This window comes from Perca flavescens, chromosome 1 (genome assembly GCF_004354835.1).
Source record: "Perca flavescens isolate YP-PL-M2 chromosome 1, PFLA_1.0, whole genome shotgun sequence".
NCBI classification, from domain to species: domain Eukaryota; kingdom Metazoa; phylum Chordata; class Actinopteri; order Perciformes; family Percidae; genus Perca; species Perca flavescens.
Genome location: NC_041331.1, coordinates 3,975,090 through 3,994,864, shown reverse-complemented (window position 1 = coordinate 3,994,864; position 19,775 = coordinate 3,975,090). Strand labels below are relative to the sequence as shown.

General features: G+C 43.7%; 1 protein-coding gene across 1 annotated transcript in view; it reads right to left on the bottom strand.

Annotated features, from left to right (window-relative positions):
• The window catches only part of si:ch211-186j3.6 (neural-cadherin), a 256,960-nt gene that overhangs the window by 71,556 nt on the left and 165,629 nt on the right, over positions 1–19,775 (bottom strand). The window contains exon 26 of the mRNA XM_028580890.1: positions 19,317–19,594. Coding sequence (XP_028436691.1) covers positions 19,317–19,594 — 278 coding nt within the window. The remainder of the gene's footprint in view (positions 1–19,316; positions 19,595–19,775) is intronic.

The window sequence follows — 19,775 nt, the reverse complement described above, 5'->3', positions numbered from 1 at the left end:
CCAGTATATGGAAAGGCATCTATTCACACAATAATGCCAGCCCAAATGCTGGGAGGCATTCCATTTTAGCAGCAAACGTTTCAAACAATCAAACAATCAATCAATCAATTTTATTTGTGACATAAAATGTTACGAGGTTCGGTCTTGGACAGAGTCCTCATTTAGGATCCCAGTGGTCCGAGGGTAGCAGCTCCTCCAGAGCCTCTGTGCTGCCTCAACAGGCAGAGAAGGCTGTTACCCAGGTGGTTTGGATCCTTAATGATTCTCCTAGTTGTTTTCTTGCAGCGCCTGGTGTAAATATCCTTTAGGCAGGGTAGAGCACCGCCTGTTGTACATGTTCAGCCAAACTAATCGCTCTCTGCAGGCCCTCGCGGTCCTGTTCAGTGCCGTTTCCGTTCCAGTCAGTGATGTTTCCCGTCAGGACGCTCTCAATGATGTTGGAGTGTAAATTGATTTTTTCGACAGAACAAAAATACTTTAGCGACTCCAGAGGAACCAGTGTGTGAACTTCCTTACAGTAAAATAAAAATGCTGTGGCAGTTTTGATGGAGCTCAGGGCTCATCCCGCGGACAGCTGCTTCAATTAAAACGAGAGAGAGAGAGAGAGAGAGAGAGAGAGAGAGAGAGAGAGAGAGAAAAGAAAGAATCTCTGATGCACCGAACTTTCCTACGATGTGAAAAGAACTATTTTAGAGGCTTTGGACATTGTTTACTTCATTACTGTGTTTACTGTGTTAACGGACCGAGGATGGGAGGAGGATTTGATATTCTGTTTCGGATTCAGCAGAATCTTAACCAGCGGATTCGGTATTCGGCCAAACACCAAACATCTGGATTCGGTGCATCCCTAGTCTGAAGTATAGAATGTAATTTATAATTAGATCCTGACTGATCCTGTCGTGTTGATGGAACAATTGATGATTATAAATAAGTAATGAATGTACCGCTGCCGGGCCAAATGCGTAAAAATGCTACTGCTGTATGATGCTCATACACCTACAGCCAATACAGTCAAGTAAGTGTGTGTGTGTGTGTGTGTGTGTGTGTGTGTGTGTGTGTGTGTGTGTGTGTGTGTGTGTGCGCGCGCGCACACGCACCTCTGTCAACTAAAACCACACAAACTGTGGCTTTTACACTCGCCCAATGAAAGAATGAACTAATCAATCAATACATTTTTATTTGTCACATTAAATGGTAAGAGGTAGAGTACACTTCCAGTGTAATGTTATCCCATCAGCTCCGTCAACTTGTGCATGGTTCATCATGAAGCAGAATGTGGCCGTCAGATCAAAACAGAAAAAAAGAGTCAGTCGGTTGAATGCTCCAGGATCCAGCCAAGTCTCAGCCAGAGGTGGCCTAAAGGTAAGAGACGCGAGCTTGTGCCCGGGAGATCCAGACCGACAGGATAAAGCAGCACTTGGCACCACTTCAGCGGCAGAGCGGACTGTGATTGTACAGGGCAGCTTCCAGGTGTGAATGTGTGTAACTTTGTGAATTGAAACGTCCATTAATAAATAAATAAATAAATAGATAAATAAATAAAAGGTACCCCACTAACCACTAAAACGACTGCAACTGCATTTGGACAGGGCCCAGATTTCCGTGCTACGCCCCTGTCTCTCTCTGCTATCACTGTGCTGGATTTGTGTTTGATTGTCAAATGCTTCTACAAAATGAGGAATCCAGAAGTAAAAATAATAACATTCACAGACAGCACCCTGAAATGGAGTGCAATTTCCTAATCTATTTATTCCTCAATTCGCTGTTAATTAAAGAAGCAACTATTTAAATATATATAAAATATATAAAAATCAGGAATCACTTTAACTATCACACCAATTAAATAAATACATACATGAAAAAATTAATTAAACATAAACTTAAAAAAAGTTCCAGGATCAGGTTGATTTATGCTGGGAGTTACTGTACATTACCATCCTGCACCTTTCATGAAGCGCAGACGACATTAAAGTTTTGAAAAGGACTAAATGGAGCACAATGAGAAACATCTACAATATTTAAAGAAGATTCTTGCTTTTTGAGTACATAAAAAAAACTTGACTGGGTTGTAGATTGCTGAATAATTTCCCCCATTACAGATGAAATATCAAACCGTGCCGGGTGCAATACCAATCACCCAGGTGGAGAAGAAAATACACCACCGAGAAGCATAATTCATCCAGGAGATAAACAGCAACGGCTGTTTTTTAACCTGTTTCAAGTGTGTCGAGGTGGATTTTATCTTCAAGGCGCTACACATGCCCAAATCATTTTCTCTTATCTAAATGATTCTCAATATCCCTCATTCTTCTTCATTCTTTAGTAGCTGTGTATCAATCTGATGAGAAAGCCTTGCATTTCATTTAGCAAAATAAAAAAGTTCCCCGTTCAATCCACGTTGTAATCAATTATGGAATATACAAATTGCACACAGAGCCTCCGTTCTGAATGTACGCACAAACAAACTCAGAGAAACAAGGTATTTCTCCAGGGCAATTCCTCTGCTACTAATATGCGAGTTTCTCATTGGTTTATGTTATTCACACTTCACACAACTGCTTCTCAAGATATTCTGAGTTTTAGCCCTGTGGATCCTACAAAATACCACACAAAGATGCGCATTTGCAAAATCATGTGCATGCACAGACACACACACACACACACACAGACGCGCGCACACTGAATACTTGATGCTTTTGCAAATGGAACATGTCACTTCACTGCCTTGAGACACAGAAACACAGGATCAGACAAACATGTTAGGAGAATGCTAATGTAACATGCAAACACAAGAATAGAGTAAGTCGAAATGAAATGAAAGAAGATGCACATGAATGGTATCGAAAAAAGTATCGTTCAGGAACTGGTATCAAAGTCACAGTATTGGTATCGGTACCGAACATTTTGGGAACGGTACACAGCCCTAGTTGCCACTGATGGCAACAAAAGGTCAAGAATTATTTGCCATTTTCTCAAAATGATTGCCAACGGCAATCTGGCAATCGTTTCTGTCGAGCCCTGCTTGAGAGATTTCTGTATTTTATTTTTTTGGTGTCTGTGCACCTCATTGGTGTTGTCACATACTTCTTTGCACCAATCAAGATTTAGCAAAAAGTGACTCTGAATCTAACAATTGAGGGCTGTTTGCACTGATTAAGCAAATTAAGAGTGTGAGTAAATAATAAATAAATATGTATAATACCTTATGGTGTTTTCCCCCACCCCCATCTTTTAATTTGAATGTTGCTTATTTAGTCATGTCTATTTAATGTTATAGAAAAATACTTTTCAGAGGCTTTAAACATTTACTCTGTTTAAATCGACCCATTATGTATGTGGGTGTGTATAAGCGTGTATGAATAGAGGCACCAGGAACATCCATGCCTGTATTTCCATTTTGGCAATGTCATCCTAATTCCTTGAACGCGAGACAATCCAAGACATAATTTAAGTCACAATGGCCAAGCCCTCAAATCCTCTTAAGGCAGCTTTGTTTTGCTCATTCGCTGTCTGCTGGGAATTGTGTTCGTTAACGTCGGAAAGGGAGCTGTAATCCCACCCCCAACCCCCTCACCCCCCTAATCTCATTATTAATCCCAGTGCCTCGATTATCTGCATGTTCCTTCCTTCAATCTTGGGTTATAATCTGTTTGTGTATGTTTGTATGGGTTTGGGTGGGGTCATATCTGAAGGCCTCTGGAACAGAAAACTATCCTACAGCTATTCTATCTCGGATTAACTCTTATGTTATGGACATGTATTATTCATTCTCCCTTCTCTTGTGCTCTCTTCTTTTCTAGTTTTATCTCCTTTCGCAACATTCCTTTGTCACTTCCTCCTTTCTCTTCCCATTGCTCTACTCTTTTCCCAATTTAAATTTATTTCTCAGCTCCCTTTTCCCTTCTCTCCTCATTTTGCCTCACTTCCTCTCCTCCTCTGAACCTGGAGAATCACACGGCAGATGTTACAGAGCTCAGGTACTGTAGAGAGATTGAAAATGTGACAATCACACAGCGTCTGTCTCAGGGTTGACAACTGTACCTGCTTTGCCTTGTTCTCTCCTGTCATCTATATGGCTGATACCTCACAAAGAAACACTTTCCACACTTTTATTCTGGCCCACATTCACTTTTCACAAAAGACACGCAACACATGATATTTTAGGCACAGCAGAAGCTGCAATGTATCATTCACCGATTTACTTTTCCATTAAAAGGTTTCTAGTTTAGGCATTTAGGCCGATACGGAAAGATTTTTTTTATTGTTCAAAACAACGAGTTTCAATGGACTTAGAAAGTTTCAATTAAAAAAAAAGATTTATTATATGTATGAAATAGAGACATTTAATAAAAGCTATGTGATCATGCCTCATCTAGCCCCATCAATTATAATTAATTATAAAGATACACTTGTGATAGTCAAAAATATTTCATAAAATACAACCATGGGTAAGAACAAAACTGAACTAACAAGTGAAAACTAATGAGTCTGATTCAACAAAGCAGTGGTCTGGAGCTCTCACAAGTTAGACATACGCTGTACAGAATTTCTAACATATTTTAGCATAATTGGAAATGTTCTGCTAAATGACTTACCTTCATTTTGTGATTTGTTCTCTTTGTCTTGTTAGGGGTATGTATCGCTATCAAGATATCTGCTCGCCCAGTGTGGTAACGAGGTTATTTCGGTGCATGCAAAGCAATGTGACATTGTTTGCAGAATAGATTCACAGAGAGAGAGTGTGACAAGAAACAAACGTCCACATCTCTAATAACATGAACGGGCTCGTAGGATATCGTGCGAAAAGTTATGCACACTAAAACGTAGGGCTGGGCGATAAAACGATAACGATATGTATCGCGATAGACACATAATCAATATCAATAGAAAATGCGGTCGATAAAACGTTCGATAACTTGTTTTTCTTCATCAGAAGAAACCAGAGGTTGTGAATCAAGTTTGGTTGCATGAACAAAGGCACTCGCTCTCTGGTAACCTAGCAACGTAGGGAGTGACACTCTAACAGCCAATCATGTAACAGTATCATGTTTGGTTGCGCCACATCGCTGTCTCGTGTTCTTCAATAACAGAACCGGCGTGGAGTGGAAAGTGAGTGCCGAAGCGAGCAAGGAAATCGTTGATAAAACCATAGACAGTATAAAACAGGAAAAGTCAGTATTTTTCAGTCAGTTTTGGGGATTTTATAAGTCTGACCGTAGTCAGACCAATGTCGTCAGACCGTCGTCCCCACCAACACTGGTACGACCACAAACTTGTTTTACCACTTTAGCCGCGCTCACACTTTAGAGCACAGCCGTATTCGCCATCAACATCCAACAACATCTGCAGCTGCAACACGGCACAAGCAGCAGACCACCATGGAGAGGTACTCTGCATCAGCACCTTACTAAACACTACAAGCAGCAGACCACCATGGAGAGGTACTCTGCATCAGCACCTTACTAAACACTACAAGCAGCAGACCACCATGGAGAGGTACTCTGCATCAGCGCCTTACTAAACACTACAAAGAAATAACGGAGGCAGACATGCTGAGCACTGTCCAGAAGCCAGGTTACCAACCTAGCACTAAACCTGCAGAAAATAGTTCCTTCTCAGGTTTCTTATATTTAGCTAACACTTTGCACTATTTTATGACACTTTATTAAGCATTTCTTACTTATTCGCTAAATTTTGCACCTTAATGTTAAGAGATAATTGTTAAGTGTTCATTGTGATTTTAGACCTGTTTACATTTGAATTATTTGAGTGTTTTCCATGGTTGTGTTGACATTTCTGCTTTTATAACTGAATTATAATCAGAGCAGGGTTAAGGGGATTATAATCAGAGCAGGGGACCCCAAACTTTAAAATAAAAATGTTTAAATTTAATATATTTTCCTGGGTCTTCCCGGTCCTTATTTTCCTTAAATAGGTCAACTGGCTCCTTTCGAAAAAGGCTCCTCACGGATGACTGATATATATAATAATTAATCAGAGCAGGGTTAAGTTTAAAATAAAAATGTTTAAATTTAATATATTTTTCCCTGGTCCTTATTTTAAAAGGTCATTATCAATAATTATCGATATCGACCGATATGAAAAACTTATATCGTGATACAGTTTTCAACCATATCGCCCAGCCCTACTAAAACGTATGATATAATACGAAAACCAAGAGACTGCCGGCTAGTGACATTGGCTACAGAGCTCTGGGACGCTGAGCGGCAGTTGCTAGTCGTGACGCTGGCTATAGACCTCCTTCACAGCTCGTCGCATCAGCGGCAGTTACTAGATGTTTTTAGCCGCTACAGAGCTCTGCAACACCGGCTACGGTGCGCTGCATGGTGCTCTGTCAAGTCAGCGGTGGTTGGTGGTTCAGTTACCTGAGAATAGGTGATTGGAGCCGGGTACAAAGCACCGCGAGCTGCCGGTCGTTTCGGCAGACATTACGGCTAAGTTTAAAAGAAAGAAAAAGAAAAGAAAAAGTGAGCGTTATGCGGCGACGAAAGTTAAGTTTAGGCACCAAAACGACTAGTTAAGCTTATGAAAATGATTTCCTGGGTCCGAGTCTCCCCTCCCCCCTCCCCCGGGAAGCGAACTCCGCTCCCTGGCTTGAAAGTCCTGTGTTTTAAACGCAGCTGCGTTCTTATACAGCAGCAGCCAATGTGGTGCATACAGCAGAAAAACAAACAAACATGGGAATCATACGAATTACAGTCAGGGGCGTCGGACTGGGGGGCGCGAGACTGGGGGGCCCTCACATGGTCCCCAGGTCCCCAAAAAGATGGTCCCCCAATAGGATGCGGGAGGGGCCCATAGGAAATGCCTTTCTACAGGACCCAGAATGTTGTGCTACGCCCCTGATTACAGTGCTTAACTTTTCGTAGCTTTTCGAACGTATGGTTCACGAGAACAGGAATGGTGTCTGCGTGAATGTGTGTAATTGAAAGGCTAATCCAGTCCTCCTGCGGTGGTCCAGCGGTGAGCCACATTACTTGCTGGCTCCAGCCAGCCAGACTAAAATCCTGCACTTTCCACTGACTGCTTCTAATTAAATGAAGCTGAAGGGTAAAATTACCTTCTACGAGACACAGCAAGAAAGCTTAGCGGACATGTGTGCGATGAGACTTCTGCTCTCACATATGTTCAGAGGGAGTGTGTACTGCACGTGTTGGGGGGCTGAACACGCATGTCTGTGCTGGTGCTTCAGGATTAAAAACTATTTGAACATCTTAAGCATAGAACACCTGTAGTAGCAGCCGCTACTACCGTTGATTTTTTATTTTTTTTATGTGATGCATACACTCTGCCAAGGTCTGATATATGTTTTTGTGGTTCACTGGTTCCTGCCTGTGAATTGCAAATGGAGATGTTCCTCGTCAAATTATTACTTCAAAGCTGAAATCTGTAATTTATTTTAGTCATCATAATAATAATAATAATGTTATGGCATTAGCATGGCCAGGTTTTAGATGTTAAAGTCAAACTGAAATTGAACTGTGTTTTTTTTTTTTGCTACAGCATTCATTTCTGCTGTGTAAATGCTAGCGCTGTTTTCAGAAAGAAAAAAAAATACAGTACCCACTGTTATGGAACAACTCAGGTGCAGCACAACTCATACTGACATACGTGAAGAAGGTTCGGGAGACTTTGATGCTTTACACAGAACCGTTTAAGGGAATCTCGGCCGAGAAGAAGTTAGGATTAAACAGTACAGTGTAGTGCCATCCCAACTCTCCGAAGTTCCTGTCTTCCTGTAGGTGTAGTTAAACTCAGCTGTTACGTCTCCCACCTTATATGGAGACATAGAGTGGAACTACTCCTCTCCCTGAGACAGGTTATGAGGTTATGTTGGACACTGACCTGAATGACACCTGGGGTACCACTGTGTCAATTTACATAGCATGAGATCCTGAGCTGGAAATACACCACACCCACAGTGGAGAACGTTGGACTATATTTGGTTTCATGACAGAGCACTATGACATATGGCACTATGCATACAGTATACCAGTTAGAATACCGCTGTGTCCACATAGATACAGATAATTAAATCATTTAATTTTAGACGTACTTGCACAAAGAGGTACCTGTCACCACTATATCATTTCCTAACAGTGACACTGACTCACAGCCAGATAACAGCAACACAACACAGAAACAGACTTTCACTTGCAACCTGCATCACCTTTGACGTCTCCTTCCTATCCAGAAGCATGGGCATGTGTTCTGTTGCACCTTGGCTTGCTGAACAAGCTACCAATCCAAAAGGAGTGCTTACATAATTTGTCAGTCTAAATAGCTAATTAGCCACTCGGCTGTAGCACATTTAGTAGTTTAAAAACTCACCAGCGAGTTGCATTCTGTACTTAGACTAAAGTTGGTTACTAGCGCAAATTTGTTCATTCTCCGTGCCCATATTTGGCTTAGTTGTCAGTCAAACACGTACATGTGTGTACACAAACACATATTAGCCTTGGAAGCTAAAGGGCCATTATGGCCATTTCCTGAATAAAGTAATTTTTTTATTTGTTTAGCCATAGCTGAAGCAACATGGCTCTTTGGATGGCAAAGTTGGTCAGCCAGTCAGATAGTCGGACGTTCGGTCGACCACTTTGGTGCTGATGAAAACATTTCAAACAACTGGATAGATTAACATGATTTTTTGTGCAGACAGTCATGGTCCCCAGAGGATGAATCCTCCTAACTTTAGTGATCTCCTGACTTTTCCTGAAGCACCACCTGGACGTTGACATTTTTAGTTTTTTAGTGAAATGTCTTGACAACTGTTGATGAATTGCCATGGAATTTAGTCAAAATATCCATGGTACCCAGAGGATGAACAGTTTACTTTTCATCGAGTCCCATCAGCAGCTCAAAGTTTCCACATAGCCAGGGAAATATCTCAAAATCAACTGGATTGACTGGGACACATTTTTGTCTAGACATTCATGGTTCCCTGACAAAGTATCCTGAAGACGTTGGTGATCCCCTAGTCTTGGATGGCTTTGGGAATTCCTTAAATGTCAGGTCCATGGCCGTGCCCAAGTATTTCACCTTGTTTCCCACTGCCCCATTGTCTCCTGTCTCCCATCTGGGGTGTTTGTGTGGCTCTCACTGCTAGCTCAACCAGCACACCTGCCATCAATCACCTCTCTCATATCTCATCAGCTAAACTCACTAGCCTTGTGTGTAGGTGTTTATATAGCGATTAGTGTTAGCCGGGTTTTCTAGCCACTTGGTCTTATCCTGCAAAAGATGTCGTGTGACATCAATAAACAGAAGCTGCACATCAAGGTCGGCTCTGGATGATTTTGTCATCTGTGTTGCAGTTCAAACATCATAGTGTTTAAATGATTTCAGCTCTATTCTTTACCCAGCAGCAGTGTGAGAATTGGCTCTTAATTTCATCAGAACATTCAAGCATTCCGCATTGAGACAGTGATAAAAGCTCAGGTCCACATATTAATTGCTTGCAAAGAGTCCTTCACTTCCACCATTAAAGATGCCAGCCTGAGGATCCACAAAGCACCAGGCTAAATTACACAAAGTTAAACAGGGTCATCACCATGTCTCATCTACCACTAGAAAAACCAAGGAAAAATATTTCATCATCATGTTTGTAGTTAAAAGGATTTGTAGAAATGCTCTCACCCCACTTTTGGCCCTGTTTACAGAGTGATTTATGGTAATGAAGACACTCTCCCTCAGTTTGTCGTGAATTCGAAACAAGAACTGGCAGGATGTGACAGCTAACATGCTAGATTTTTCATCTAGTAGGAGGTTGTGAAAAATGTTTTTCTATTTATAACTAAGAAACACAGAAGCCAACAAGAGCTCTATGAGACAATTCTGAAAATCTCATTTTTCATCTGCAAGTCAGACCCCCGTAACAGTAGAAAGGCCAGGCAGGTAAACCCTGTCAAGACCTAAACAGCACTAATATCTGCATCCACCGAGGCCTTGTAAACTAAATGCTATGAAACCAAATGGTACAAAATCTGAGCATAGTCCCCTGGCAGTTAATGTTACATTTAAACGTGTTTTTATATCGGACACACACACACACACACACACACACACACACACACACACACACACACACACACACACACACACACACAGCTTGACATTGTGGTGCCATCTCTGTATCAATGCTCCGTCAACATGTCAAAGCTGCAAAGTAAACTCTTATTCCATTTTCATATAGTTTCTTGTGTATCCTCAATAGCTATTCATGCTAAAGTCTGCATAATTTTTTATTTAGCTACAATAATACATTTGTTTTAAAGGATGAATGCAACAGCCAGTCAAGTTTTGAATTGTTGCTGGAGGTAAGGGAGACATTCATACTTGGGAGCTAATAGGAGCTTGGCGCTGATAAGGGTATTCTTTTTTTTTTTTTTTTTTTTTTTTTTTTTTCAAGTTGTTTTCCCCAACATTCTATGAATACAAGAATGTAAAGGCAGGATATTCAGGAAGTGTGTGTGAAAAGGTTTATGGGAGGTAATGTGAATAGTAAATGTAATAGTAAATCTTGACACATCTGTATTCCTTGCTGTATTAAACCATCCTTGGTGTTAATACCTATCTTACACATTAAGAGAAGATTGAGCCCAAAATGAAATAGCTGAACATGAGCCTGAAAAGAAAAGCTGAAATGTTTTCATCACCCATCTCTTTTAACGAAGCCGTGTGTTTCGTGGTTATGTCATGTTCCCCCTTTTTTACACTTTCATTCCACTCTAACTCAGTTTCAGTGCACCCATCTCCTACAAATAACATTCATACTTCAGAAGGCTTCAGGAAAGGTTGTGGGCCTGATCTAAAACAGACGTGTGGGAAACATAACCAAACTTCACATGCTTAAATACAAAGAAAAGACCCTGTTCAAAACAGACCAGAGTAAAAATAGACTCCATCCAAAATGTGGTTGAACAGACCCAAATAGAAAGGGAACATTAACACTGGCAGCAGCATGATGCCACACCAGTTAAGAGGCAGCCATAATGAAATAGAGTAGCAGTACATGTCCTAACAATCAAGTTCCCACACTACACACTCGGCATCTCAGTATGATCAGACCTGATAGTGAGTCCACTCAGACCTACTCAGACTTGGGTCCCGAGTCTGGTCTCAGTTACTAGGAAATAATTTACACTTGGTACGGTCCTATAGGGGTGAGTAAACATTTATATTGACTGCCTCAAACATGCTTGGTTGAACTACGTCCTTCTTGCCTCATACTGTAACTGGCGCTACCAACGCTGCCAGCACTTACTAATTCAAATTTGAAATTGTTTCAGTGATGTTTAGCTGTAGCAGCTGTTAACAACAGCAACAAGGTTCAAGAATTCCCTTCGGCATTAATAAAATACTAATTGCAACTTCATTTTATTCACCTCATGACAGTTGCCAACACACTAGTGAAAACCAACATACTCTGCAGGTAATGAGCAAAATAAGTGTGAAAAGACCTGGGAGTTCAAATTAAGAGCTCCGCAGTAATGGGATTACTGGAACATTTGCTGCCATACTATTAAATCAAACTTTCCTTTAGTGACACTGGGTAGGTTGTTTACTTTGATGTGTTCATTCCCTTCACATTTTTTAATCACCGACATCATTTGAAAGAGAATTTGCTTCTAAACTAAACACAGCGTGAACACACTTGCAAACAGTTACTCTCTTCCTCACGGTCTCTTTGAGGTTATGTTCACTCCCTTAATTTCCTAGGGTTTTTTCCTGATTAGTCCCTTCACATTAGTCTTCTCCCTTGCTCTCCTCCTCTTAAAATATAAAAAATCTGTCTTACTACTCTTCATTCACCATGACCAGGCATTACTAACTGGAAATGAATGACTTGTTGAGTTAAGTCTCAATAGCATTGAATGTGTACTCATTGTCTTTGTCTTCTTTGCAGTTGGGACATTAAAAGCATCAGCCAAACTGGAACCTGATTACTTGAGCTGCAAAGATTAATCAATGAATCGATTAATTAATAATAATTCGATTGTAATTAAATTACATACAAAACAAGACATTTGGTGACATCATCTTGGGCTTTGGGAAAAAACTGATCAACATTTTTCACAATTTTCTGACATTTCATAGACCAAACAACTAATTGATTTGTTCAGAAAATGATCAGCAGATTAATCAACAATGAAAATAATGGTCAGTTGCAGCCCTACTGATTATATACTTCTTTCCTACATAACCAACCAGTTTATCCCACATTGTACAGCTTCTTAAGTCTGGAGGCCAGGTAGTGGACCAGCTCAGCTGCAGCACTGGGAATTCTTCATGTCTGGCAGAGCCAAAAAGTTGCGCTGGCGCATGGACCCTTTTTTCCGCCGTTAAACTAGCAAAAGTGCCTAGACTTCTGTGCGCCATATCTGAATCAAGTGCCTCATTTACAGAGGGGTTTTTTGTTTGCAGTTTTTGCAAAATGTTATACCACCATACCAAAGGAAAAGCTGTGAAGTACAGTCACATGGAGTTCATATTAAGTTGTGAGTTATGACACTGGATGTATTTGGATCAGATCCGGGGTCAGTTTTTTGTAGGGCTGCCCCCTGTCAATCGATTAGTCAACTAATCAGTCATTTGTCAATTTCTTTAGTTGATTATCATTTTTTTTAATGCTTTTTTCATGCTGACTTACTTATTTCCAAACAACCTATGAGCACATCTCTAGTAAAAACAGACACACATGCTTTTGCGCGATTCTTTGTGGAGAATCTCGGTTGTAAATATCTGTTGTATAAAACAACAATCGATTAGTTGTCAAAATAGTGTTAGACGACTAAGAATTTATTTATTTGAGGACAGACCTATTTTTTTTTGTAAGCCATTATTAAAATAGTTGTATGTTGAATGTATATTGTAATGTACTGCAAAAGAAAAAAGAAACCATGACTTGTCAACATTATAGTGCAGGTATGAGTTTTGACATATATTATCGATCGATCATAATCCAAAGCACAGAATTACTACTAATTATCTGATAACATTGACAACAATGGAAATCAAAGCCGACTGAAACTTTCAGCCGGAGGGGCGTTACTGGATCTCAGCAATTCACAATAGATGAGTCAGCCCAATCGACCCAACATCCTGTTTCATATAGAAAAACGTCAAAAAAAATAAATCTGTACAATCTCAAAGCCATTTCATGAGACCTTTAAGTCATTGGGCCCTATCTTGCACTCAGCGCAATTGCCTTTGTACAACGACGCATGTATCATTCCTATTTTGCACCCGACGCATAGCGGACTTTTCCCTCTACAGACGCACGTCGGTAATTTAGGGAATGTATTTGCGCTCCCGGGGGCGGTTCAGCGAAAAGAGGAGGCGTGTTCAGGCGCAAACATTCCCTGGTGCTATTTTGCAGTTTCAGAAAACAATTCCGCCACTGACCAAGAAAAACCTGGTCTAAAGTCAGTGGTGTGTTATTCAGATGCTATTTTAGGGGCGCATGCTTGGCCATAATGTAGCGTGTGCACACCGCGCATAAACTTTGCTTCTCTCATCTACATGGATGCAGCAGTTCCTATTTTTGCAAACCATAGATAAAGACAAGGAAAAATATTACTGAAAATGTGCTTCAGGTGTTTGGATAGGTCAGGAGGCACTTTACAGTACAGTCCTCAAAAAGTCGCAGCATTCTTTGTGGCTTGTTTATGAATCATGAATGTGTTGATGACATAAATGAGGAAATATTAGAGGACTTAAGGAGACGTGATGTTGAGCTACGGCGGGATTGGACACTTGAGGGTCCGGGAGTGGCAATGCGTGATATGCTCCTGGTGGACAGAGATTGAGTGGGGAGAGGAGGAAGGGGCACAACAGGAGCAGGTGGTGCGTTTGGAGGCCCACGCTCCATGGCTGCAGCAATCCTCTCCATTGCCTCTAAATACGGACATGACAATGACGGTGATTTATTGATGCTTTATATGTGCTGAAATAACTAAAGAGTACTGCAATCTGTGTAGCACAGTTTTTCAGAAGCGAGACCCAATGGACCCATTGGCTTCATACCCTCATAATGAGGGTTCATCTTTCAGACAGCAGGAGAAAGACAAAGGTTAAAATACATCATCTCATATTTTAACCTCCATAGTCAGGCAACAACAAAGAACAAAGCCAGTGAGAGAAACAAAGAGAGAAATAGAAGGAGAGAATCTCCAGCAACATGATAAAAACAATAGCGTGTTAAATTAGTCTCCTAAATGGCTTCAACTTTAATCTTTAAACACACAGGGGGGAGGAGAGAGCGAGAGAGAGAGAGAGAGAGAGACCCATTCTAGTGTACAATCATGTCCAGATTTATCCTTTACACTCGCTGTGATTCTTCCATCACCAGCTCATTACTGCTATTTTCTCAGCTCACACTGATGTCCATCCATCCATCCATCCATCCGCTTATCCGGTGTCGGGTCGCGGGGGGAGCAGCTCCAGCAGGGGACCCCAAACTTCCCTTTCCCGAGCAACATTAACCAGCTCCGACTGGGGGATCCCGAGGCGTTCCCAGGCCAGGTTGGAGATATAATCCCTCCACCTAGTCCTGGGTCTTCCCCCGGCCTCCCTCCCAGCTGGACGTGCCTGGAACACCTCCCTAGGGAGGCGCCCAGGGGCATCCTTACCAGATGCCCGAACCACCTCAACTGGCTCCTTTCGACGCAAAGGAGCAGCGGCTCTCTCCGAGCTCCTCACGGATGACTGAGCTTCTCACCCTATCTCTAAGGGAGACGCCAGCCACCCTCCTGAGGAAACCCATTTCAGCCGCTTGTACCCTGGATCTCGTTCTTTCGGTCATGACCCAGCCTTCATGACCATAGGTGAGGGTAGGAACGAAAACTGACCGGTAGATCGAGAGCTTTGCCTTCTGGCTAAGCTCTCTTTTTCGTCACAACGGTGCGATAGATTGAATGCAATACCGCACCCGCTGCGCCGATTCTCCGACCAATCTCCCGCTCCATTGTCCCCTCACTCGCGAACACAACCCCAAGGTACTTGAACTCCTTCACTTGGGGTAAGGACTCATTCCCTACCTGGAGAAGGCATTCCATCGGTTTCCTGCTGAGAACCATGGCCTCAGATTTAGAGGTGCTGATCCTCATCCCAACCGCTTCACACTCGGTTGCGAACCGATCCAGTGAGTGCTGAAGGTCGCAGGCCGATGATGCCATCAGGACCACATCATCTGCAAAGAGCAGCGATGAGATCCCCAGCCCACCAAACTGCAACCCCTCCCCACCCCGACTACGCCTCGATATCCTGTCCATAAATACTACAAACAGGATTGGTGACAAAGCGCAGCCCTGGCGGAGGCCAACCCTCACCTGAAACGAGTCCGACTTACTACCGAGAACCCGGACACAGCTCTAGCTTTGGTTGTACAGAGATTGGATGGCCCGGAGAAGAGACCCCCTCACCCCATACTCCCGCAGCACCTCCCACAGTATCTCCCGGGGGACCCGGTCATACACCTTCTCCAAATCCACAAAACACATGTAGACCGGTTGGGCATACTCCCAGGCTCCCTCCAGGATCCTTGCGAGAGTGAAGAGCTGGTCCGTTGTTCCACGACCAGGACGGAATCCGCATTGTTCCTCCTCAACCCGAGGTTCGACTATCGGCCGAACCCTCCTTTCCAGCACCTTGGAGTAGACTTTACCAGGGAGGCTGAGAAGTGTGATACCCCTATAATTGGCACACACCCTCTGGTCCCCCTTTTTCAAAAGGGGAACCACCACCCCAGTCTGCCACTCCTTTGGCACCGTCCCAGACTTCCACGCAATGTTGAAAAGGCGTGTCAACCAGGACAGCCCCTCCACACCCAGAGCCTTGAGCATTTCTGGACGGATCTCATCAATCCCGGGCTTTGCCACTGTGTAGTTGTTTGACTACATCAGTGACTTCCGCCTGGGAAATCGACAACAATCCCCCATTATCCTCCAGCTCTGCCTCTAACATAGAGGGCGTATTAGTCGGATTCAGGAGTTCCTCAAAGTGCTCCTTCCACCGCCCTATTACCTCCTCAGTTGAGGTCAACAATGTCCCATCCTTACTGTACACAGCTTGGATGGTTCCCCGCTTCCCCCTCCTGAGGTGGCGAACAGTTTTCCAGAAGCACTTTGGTGCCGACCGAAAGTCCTTCTCCATGTCTTCTCCAAACTTCTCCCACACCCGCTGCTTTGCCTCTTTCACGGCAGCGGCTGCAGCCCTTCGGGCCCTTCGGTACCCTGCAACTGCCTCCGGGATAACATATCCCGGAAAGACTCCTTCTTCAGTCGGACGGCTTCCCTGACCACCCGTGTCCACCACGGTGTTCGTGGGTTACTGCCCCTTGAGGCACCTAAGACCCTAAGACCACAGCTCCTCGCCGCAGCTTCAGCAATGGAAACTTTGAACATTGTCCACTCGGGTTCAATGCCCCCAGCCTCCACAGGGATGCACGAAAAGGTCCGCCGGAGGTGTGAGTTGAAAGTCTGTTGGACAGGGGCCTCCTCCAGACGTTCCCAATTTACCCGCACTACACGTTTGGGCTTACCAGGTCTGTCCAGAGTCTTCCCCCACCCTCTGACTCAACTCACCACCAGATGGTGATCGGTTGACAGCTTTGCCCCTCTCTTCACCCGAGTGTCCAAAACATACGGCCTCAGATCAGATGAAACGATTATGAAATCGATCATTGACCTTGACCCTAGGGTGCTCTGGTACCAGGTACACTTATGAGCATCCCTATGTTCGAACATGGTGTTCGTTATAGACAATCCATGACTAGCACAGAAGTCCAACAACAAACACCCACTCTGGTTTAGATCAGGGAGGCCGTTCCTCCCAATCACGCCTCTCCAGGTGTCTCCATCATTGCCCACGTGTGCGTTGAAGTCCCCCAGCAGAACAATGGAGTCCCCCACTGGAGCCCCATGCAGGACTCCAGTCAAGGTCTCCAAGAAGACTGAATACTCCGAACTCCTGTTTGGTGCATATGACAAACAACAGTCAGAGTTTTCCCCCCACAACCCGCAGGCGTGGGAGGCGACCCTCTCGTCCACCGGGTAAACTCCAACACAGCGCGCCAGCCGGGGCTTGTGAGTATCCCCACACCCGCCCGGGCGCCTCACACCCTGGGCAACTCCGGAGAAGAAAAGAGTCCAACCCCTATCCAGGAGTATGGTTCCAGAACCAAGACTGTGCGTGAGGTAAGCCCCACCAGATCTAACCGGTAGCGCCCCACCTCCCGCACCAGTTCCGGCTCCTTCCCCACAGAGAGGTGACGCCCACGTCACCAGAGCCAGCGTCTGCCGCCCGGGTCTGGTCCGTCGAGGCCCCTGACCTTCACTGCCACCCATGTGGCATCGCACCCGACCCCAACGGTTCCTCCCACAGGTGGTGGGCCCATGGGATGGAGAGGGAGTTGCCACGTAGCTTGTTCGGGCTGTGCCCGGCCGGGCTCCGTGGCAAACCTGGCCACCAGGCGCTCGCCGACGAGCCCGCCGTCTGGGCCTGGCTCCAGACGGGGGCCCCGGGCTTCCTCCGGGCAGGGTCACTCCATCTCTGCTTAGCTTTTTCATTGGGGTTTTTGAACCATTCTTTGTCTGGCCCCTCACCTGAGACCACTTTGCCTTGGGAGACCCTACCAGGAGCACAAAGCTCCAGACAACACAGCCCTCAGGTTCACAGAGACACACAAACCTCTCCACCACGATAAGGTGATGGTTCACGGAGAGGCACACTGATGTCCTAAACCACAATCACACTTTGGGATTCAGTGAGAAATAAAAGCTAAAATCATTTCAGTGATTTTTTTTTTTTAAGAAAACAATGAAGGAATAAAATATCGCATGCCATATTTTTTTCTATAAAAGACTAAGGCAAAGTAAGACTGATAAAGGAACTCCTGATTTTTCACGGGGCAGCCAGAACATAGAGTCTGTGCTGTGTTCTGGCTGTGCCACCGTTTTGTTCCGTCCTCTGTGGCGCGCCATACCCACACACAAGCAGAGCATCTTGCCACCCAACTCACAGATTTTATTGTCTCTACAAGTACTTTATAGAAAAAACACGTCTTTATTAAGCTAGTATCTACCTTCGACTCCAAGCATTACTGCAATTAAACTCCATACTAGAGATGTTCCTCCGATACTGCCTAAAACGCTGCCATTGGTATCGGGAAGTACTGGAGTTTATGCACCGATCCAATACCGATAATAAAGCCCTAAAGAAAATCTATGTTGAAGTAGTTTATGTTCTTTTTCCGTTATAACTGTCAAACTGGAGAATAAAAGAAAGTTCTGTGGCATTCATTGTTTGTGTTTGTTCATGTTTCACAAAGAGTTGAATCTGAGCCAGACCGACAACAGAGATAGAAATCATATCACATCCATACAGGGATAGTAGTATACAGTTGTTAAAACATAATATAATACATGACACACTGGTATTGGATCGGTACTCGGTATCGGTACGCAAAAAATGGTATCGGACCATCTCTACTTTATACCTTCTCATTTCTGGCATTGTCCTTATAAAAAGGATCTGTGGTGTCTATTATGTTTTTCAACCTCCAAGACAAATCTCTCGTCGTCCGTGGCGTTGTAGAGGACACATACACAATATGACTGGATATTCTCGCTGTTTCACTTCCTGCTCAGCTGTCTGACCGCCCTGCGGCTCGCGTGGAAATAGACCTGATCTTTAGTGGCTGCGTCGCGGCTGGTGAAATATCAAACATTGACTTGAATGGGCGCAATTGTTTGCGGGGGTTGTGGCGCCCCGGGAACGCAGAGCAGACGTGCCTGGTGAAAAATATTGGTTAAATAAACTTAATATATAGTGTGTTTACACATATCTACATTTTCAGCCAAATCAATCCACTGGGATACCACCTGCACATTTACAAGTAAATACTTTCTGAAAATTGCATCATTTTGTTCATGTATTCATATTTTTTTACTTTTTGGCAATTCCTGCTTTAGTCATATCTAAGCTCTCTCTGTCCTGTAAATTACTTGGGAATCTAAATAGCATTGATGCCCTAGGTTATTGTTTTTAATGCCGTGATAAAGTCAAAGTGACAGGTGGATTGAAAAGTAAACCAAACTGTTTTCATCTGCACTAATTCTTACAGGCTCTGCTTCCTCACGGCATGCAGGCATCACCATTTTATAATTGTTAACTATCATGATGTAACTGGAATAACAAGAGCAATCTGTTGGTGTTGATAGAAAAAATGATGGCTTGCTACTAATCTCTGCCCCCTCAGGCTGTGTTTTTGGGAATGGCATTCATTTTTAACTTACCTGTAGCCATGCTGAGTGTCCACACACACGCCACCATTGAAGCAGGGGTTTCTGGGGTATGCGGTGCAGGGCTGATGGGACTGCTCTCTCCCTGGGCAGGAGCACACAGCTGTGGATTCCACTGTCACAGATACAAGACTCATAGTCCCACAATCCACGACTGTGGGTGTGTCCCGCACGTTCAAAACATTGGTGCAGCCACCGGCCCCGGCACACTCTGAGCTGGGACACTCGTCTACCCGAACTTGGGACACGCTGACCTGAAGGAATGACTGGAGCTGGATGGAGAAAAACCAGGAAAAGAGACCAGATATTGACAGTATACTGGTGAAACACAAGGTAAAACTTTAGTGGTATTTTTATAGTTCCAACCCCTCCAGGCACTATAAACGTTTTCTGGGCTTGACATAAGCACCAGTCCAACCGCCAAATGCAAGTTTGGAAGTGGCGTATAACACA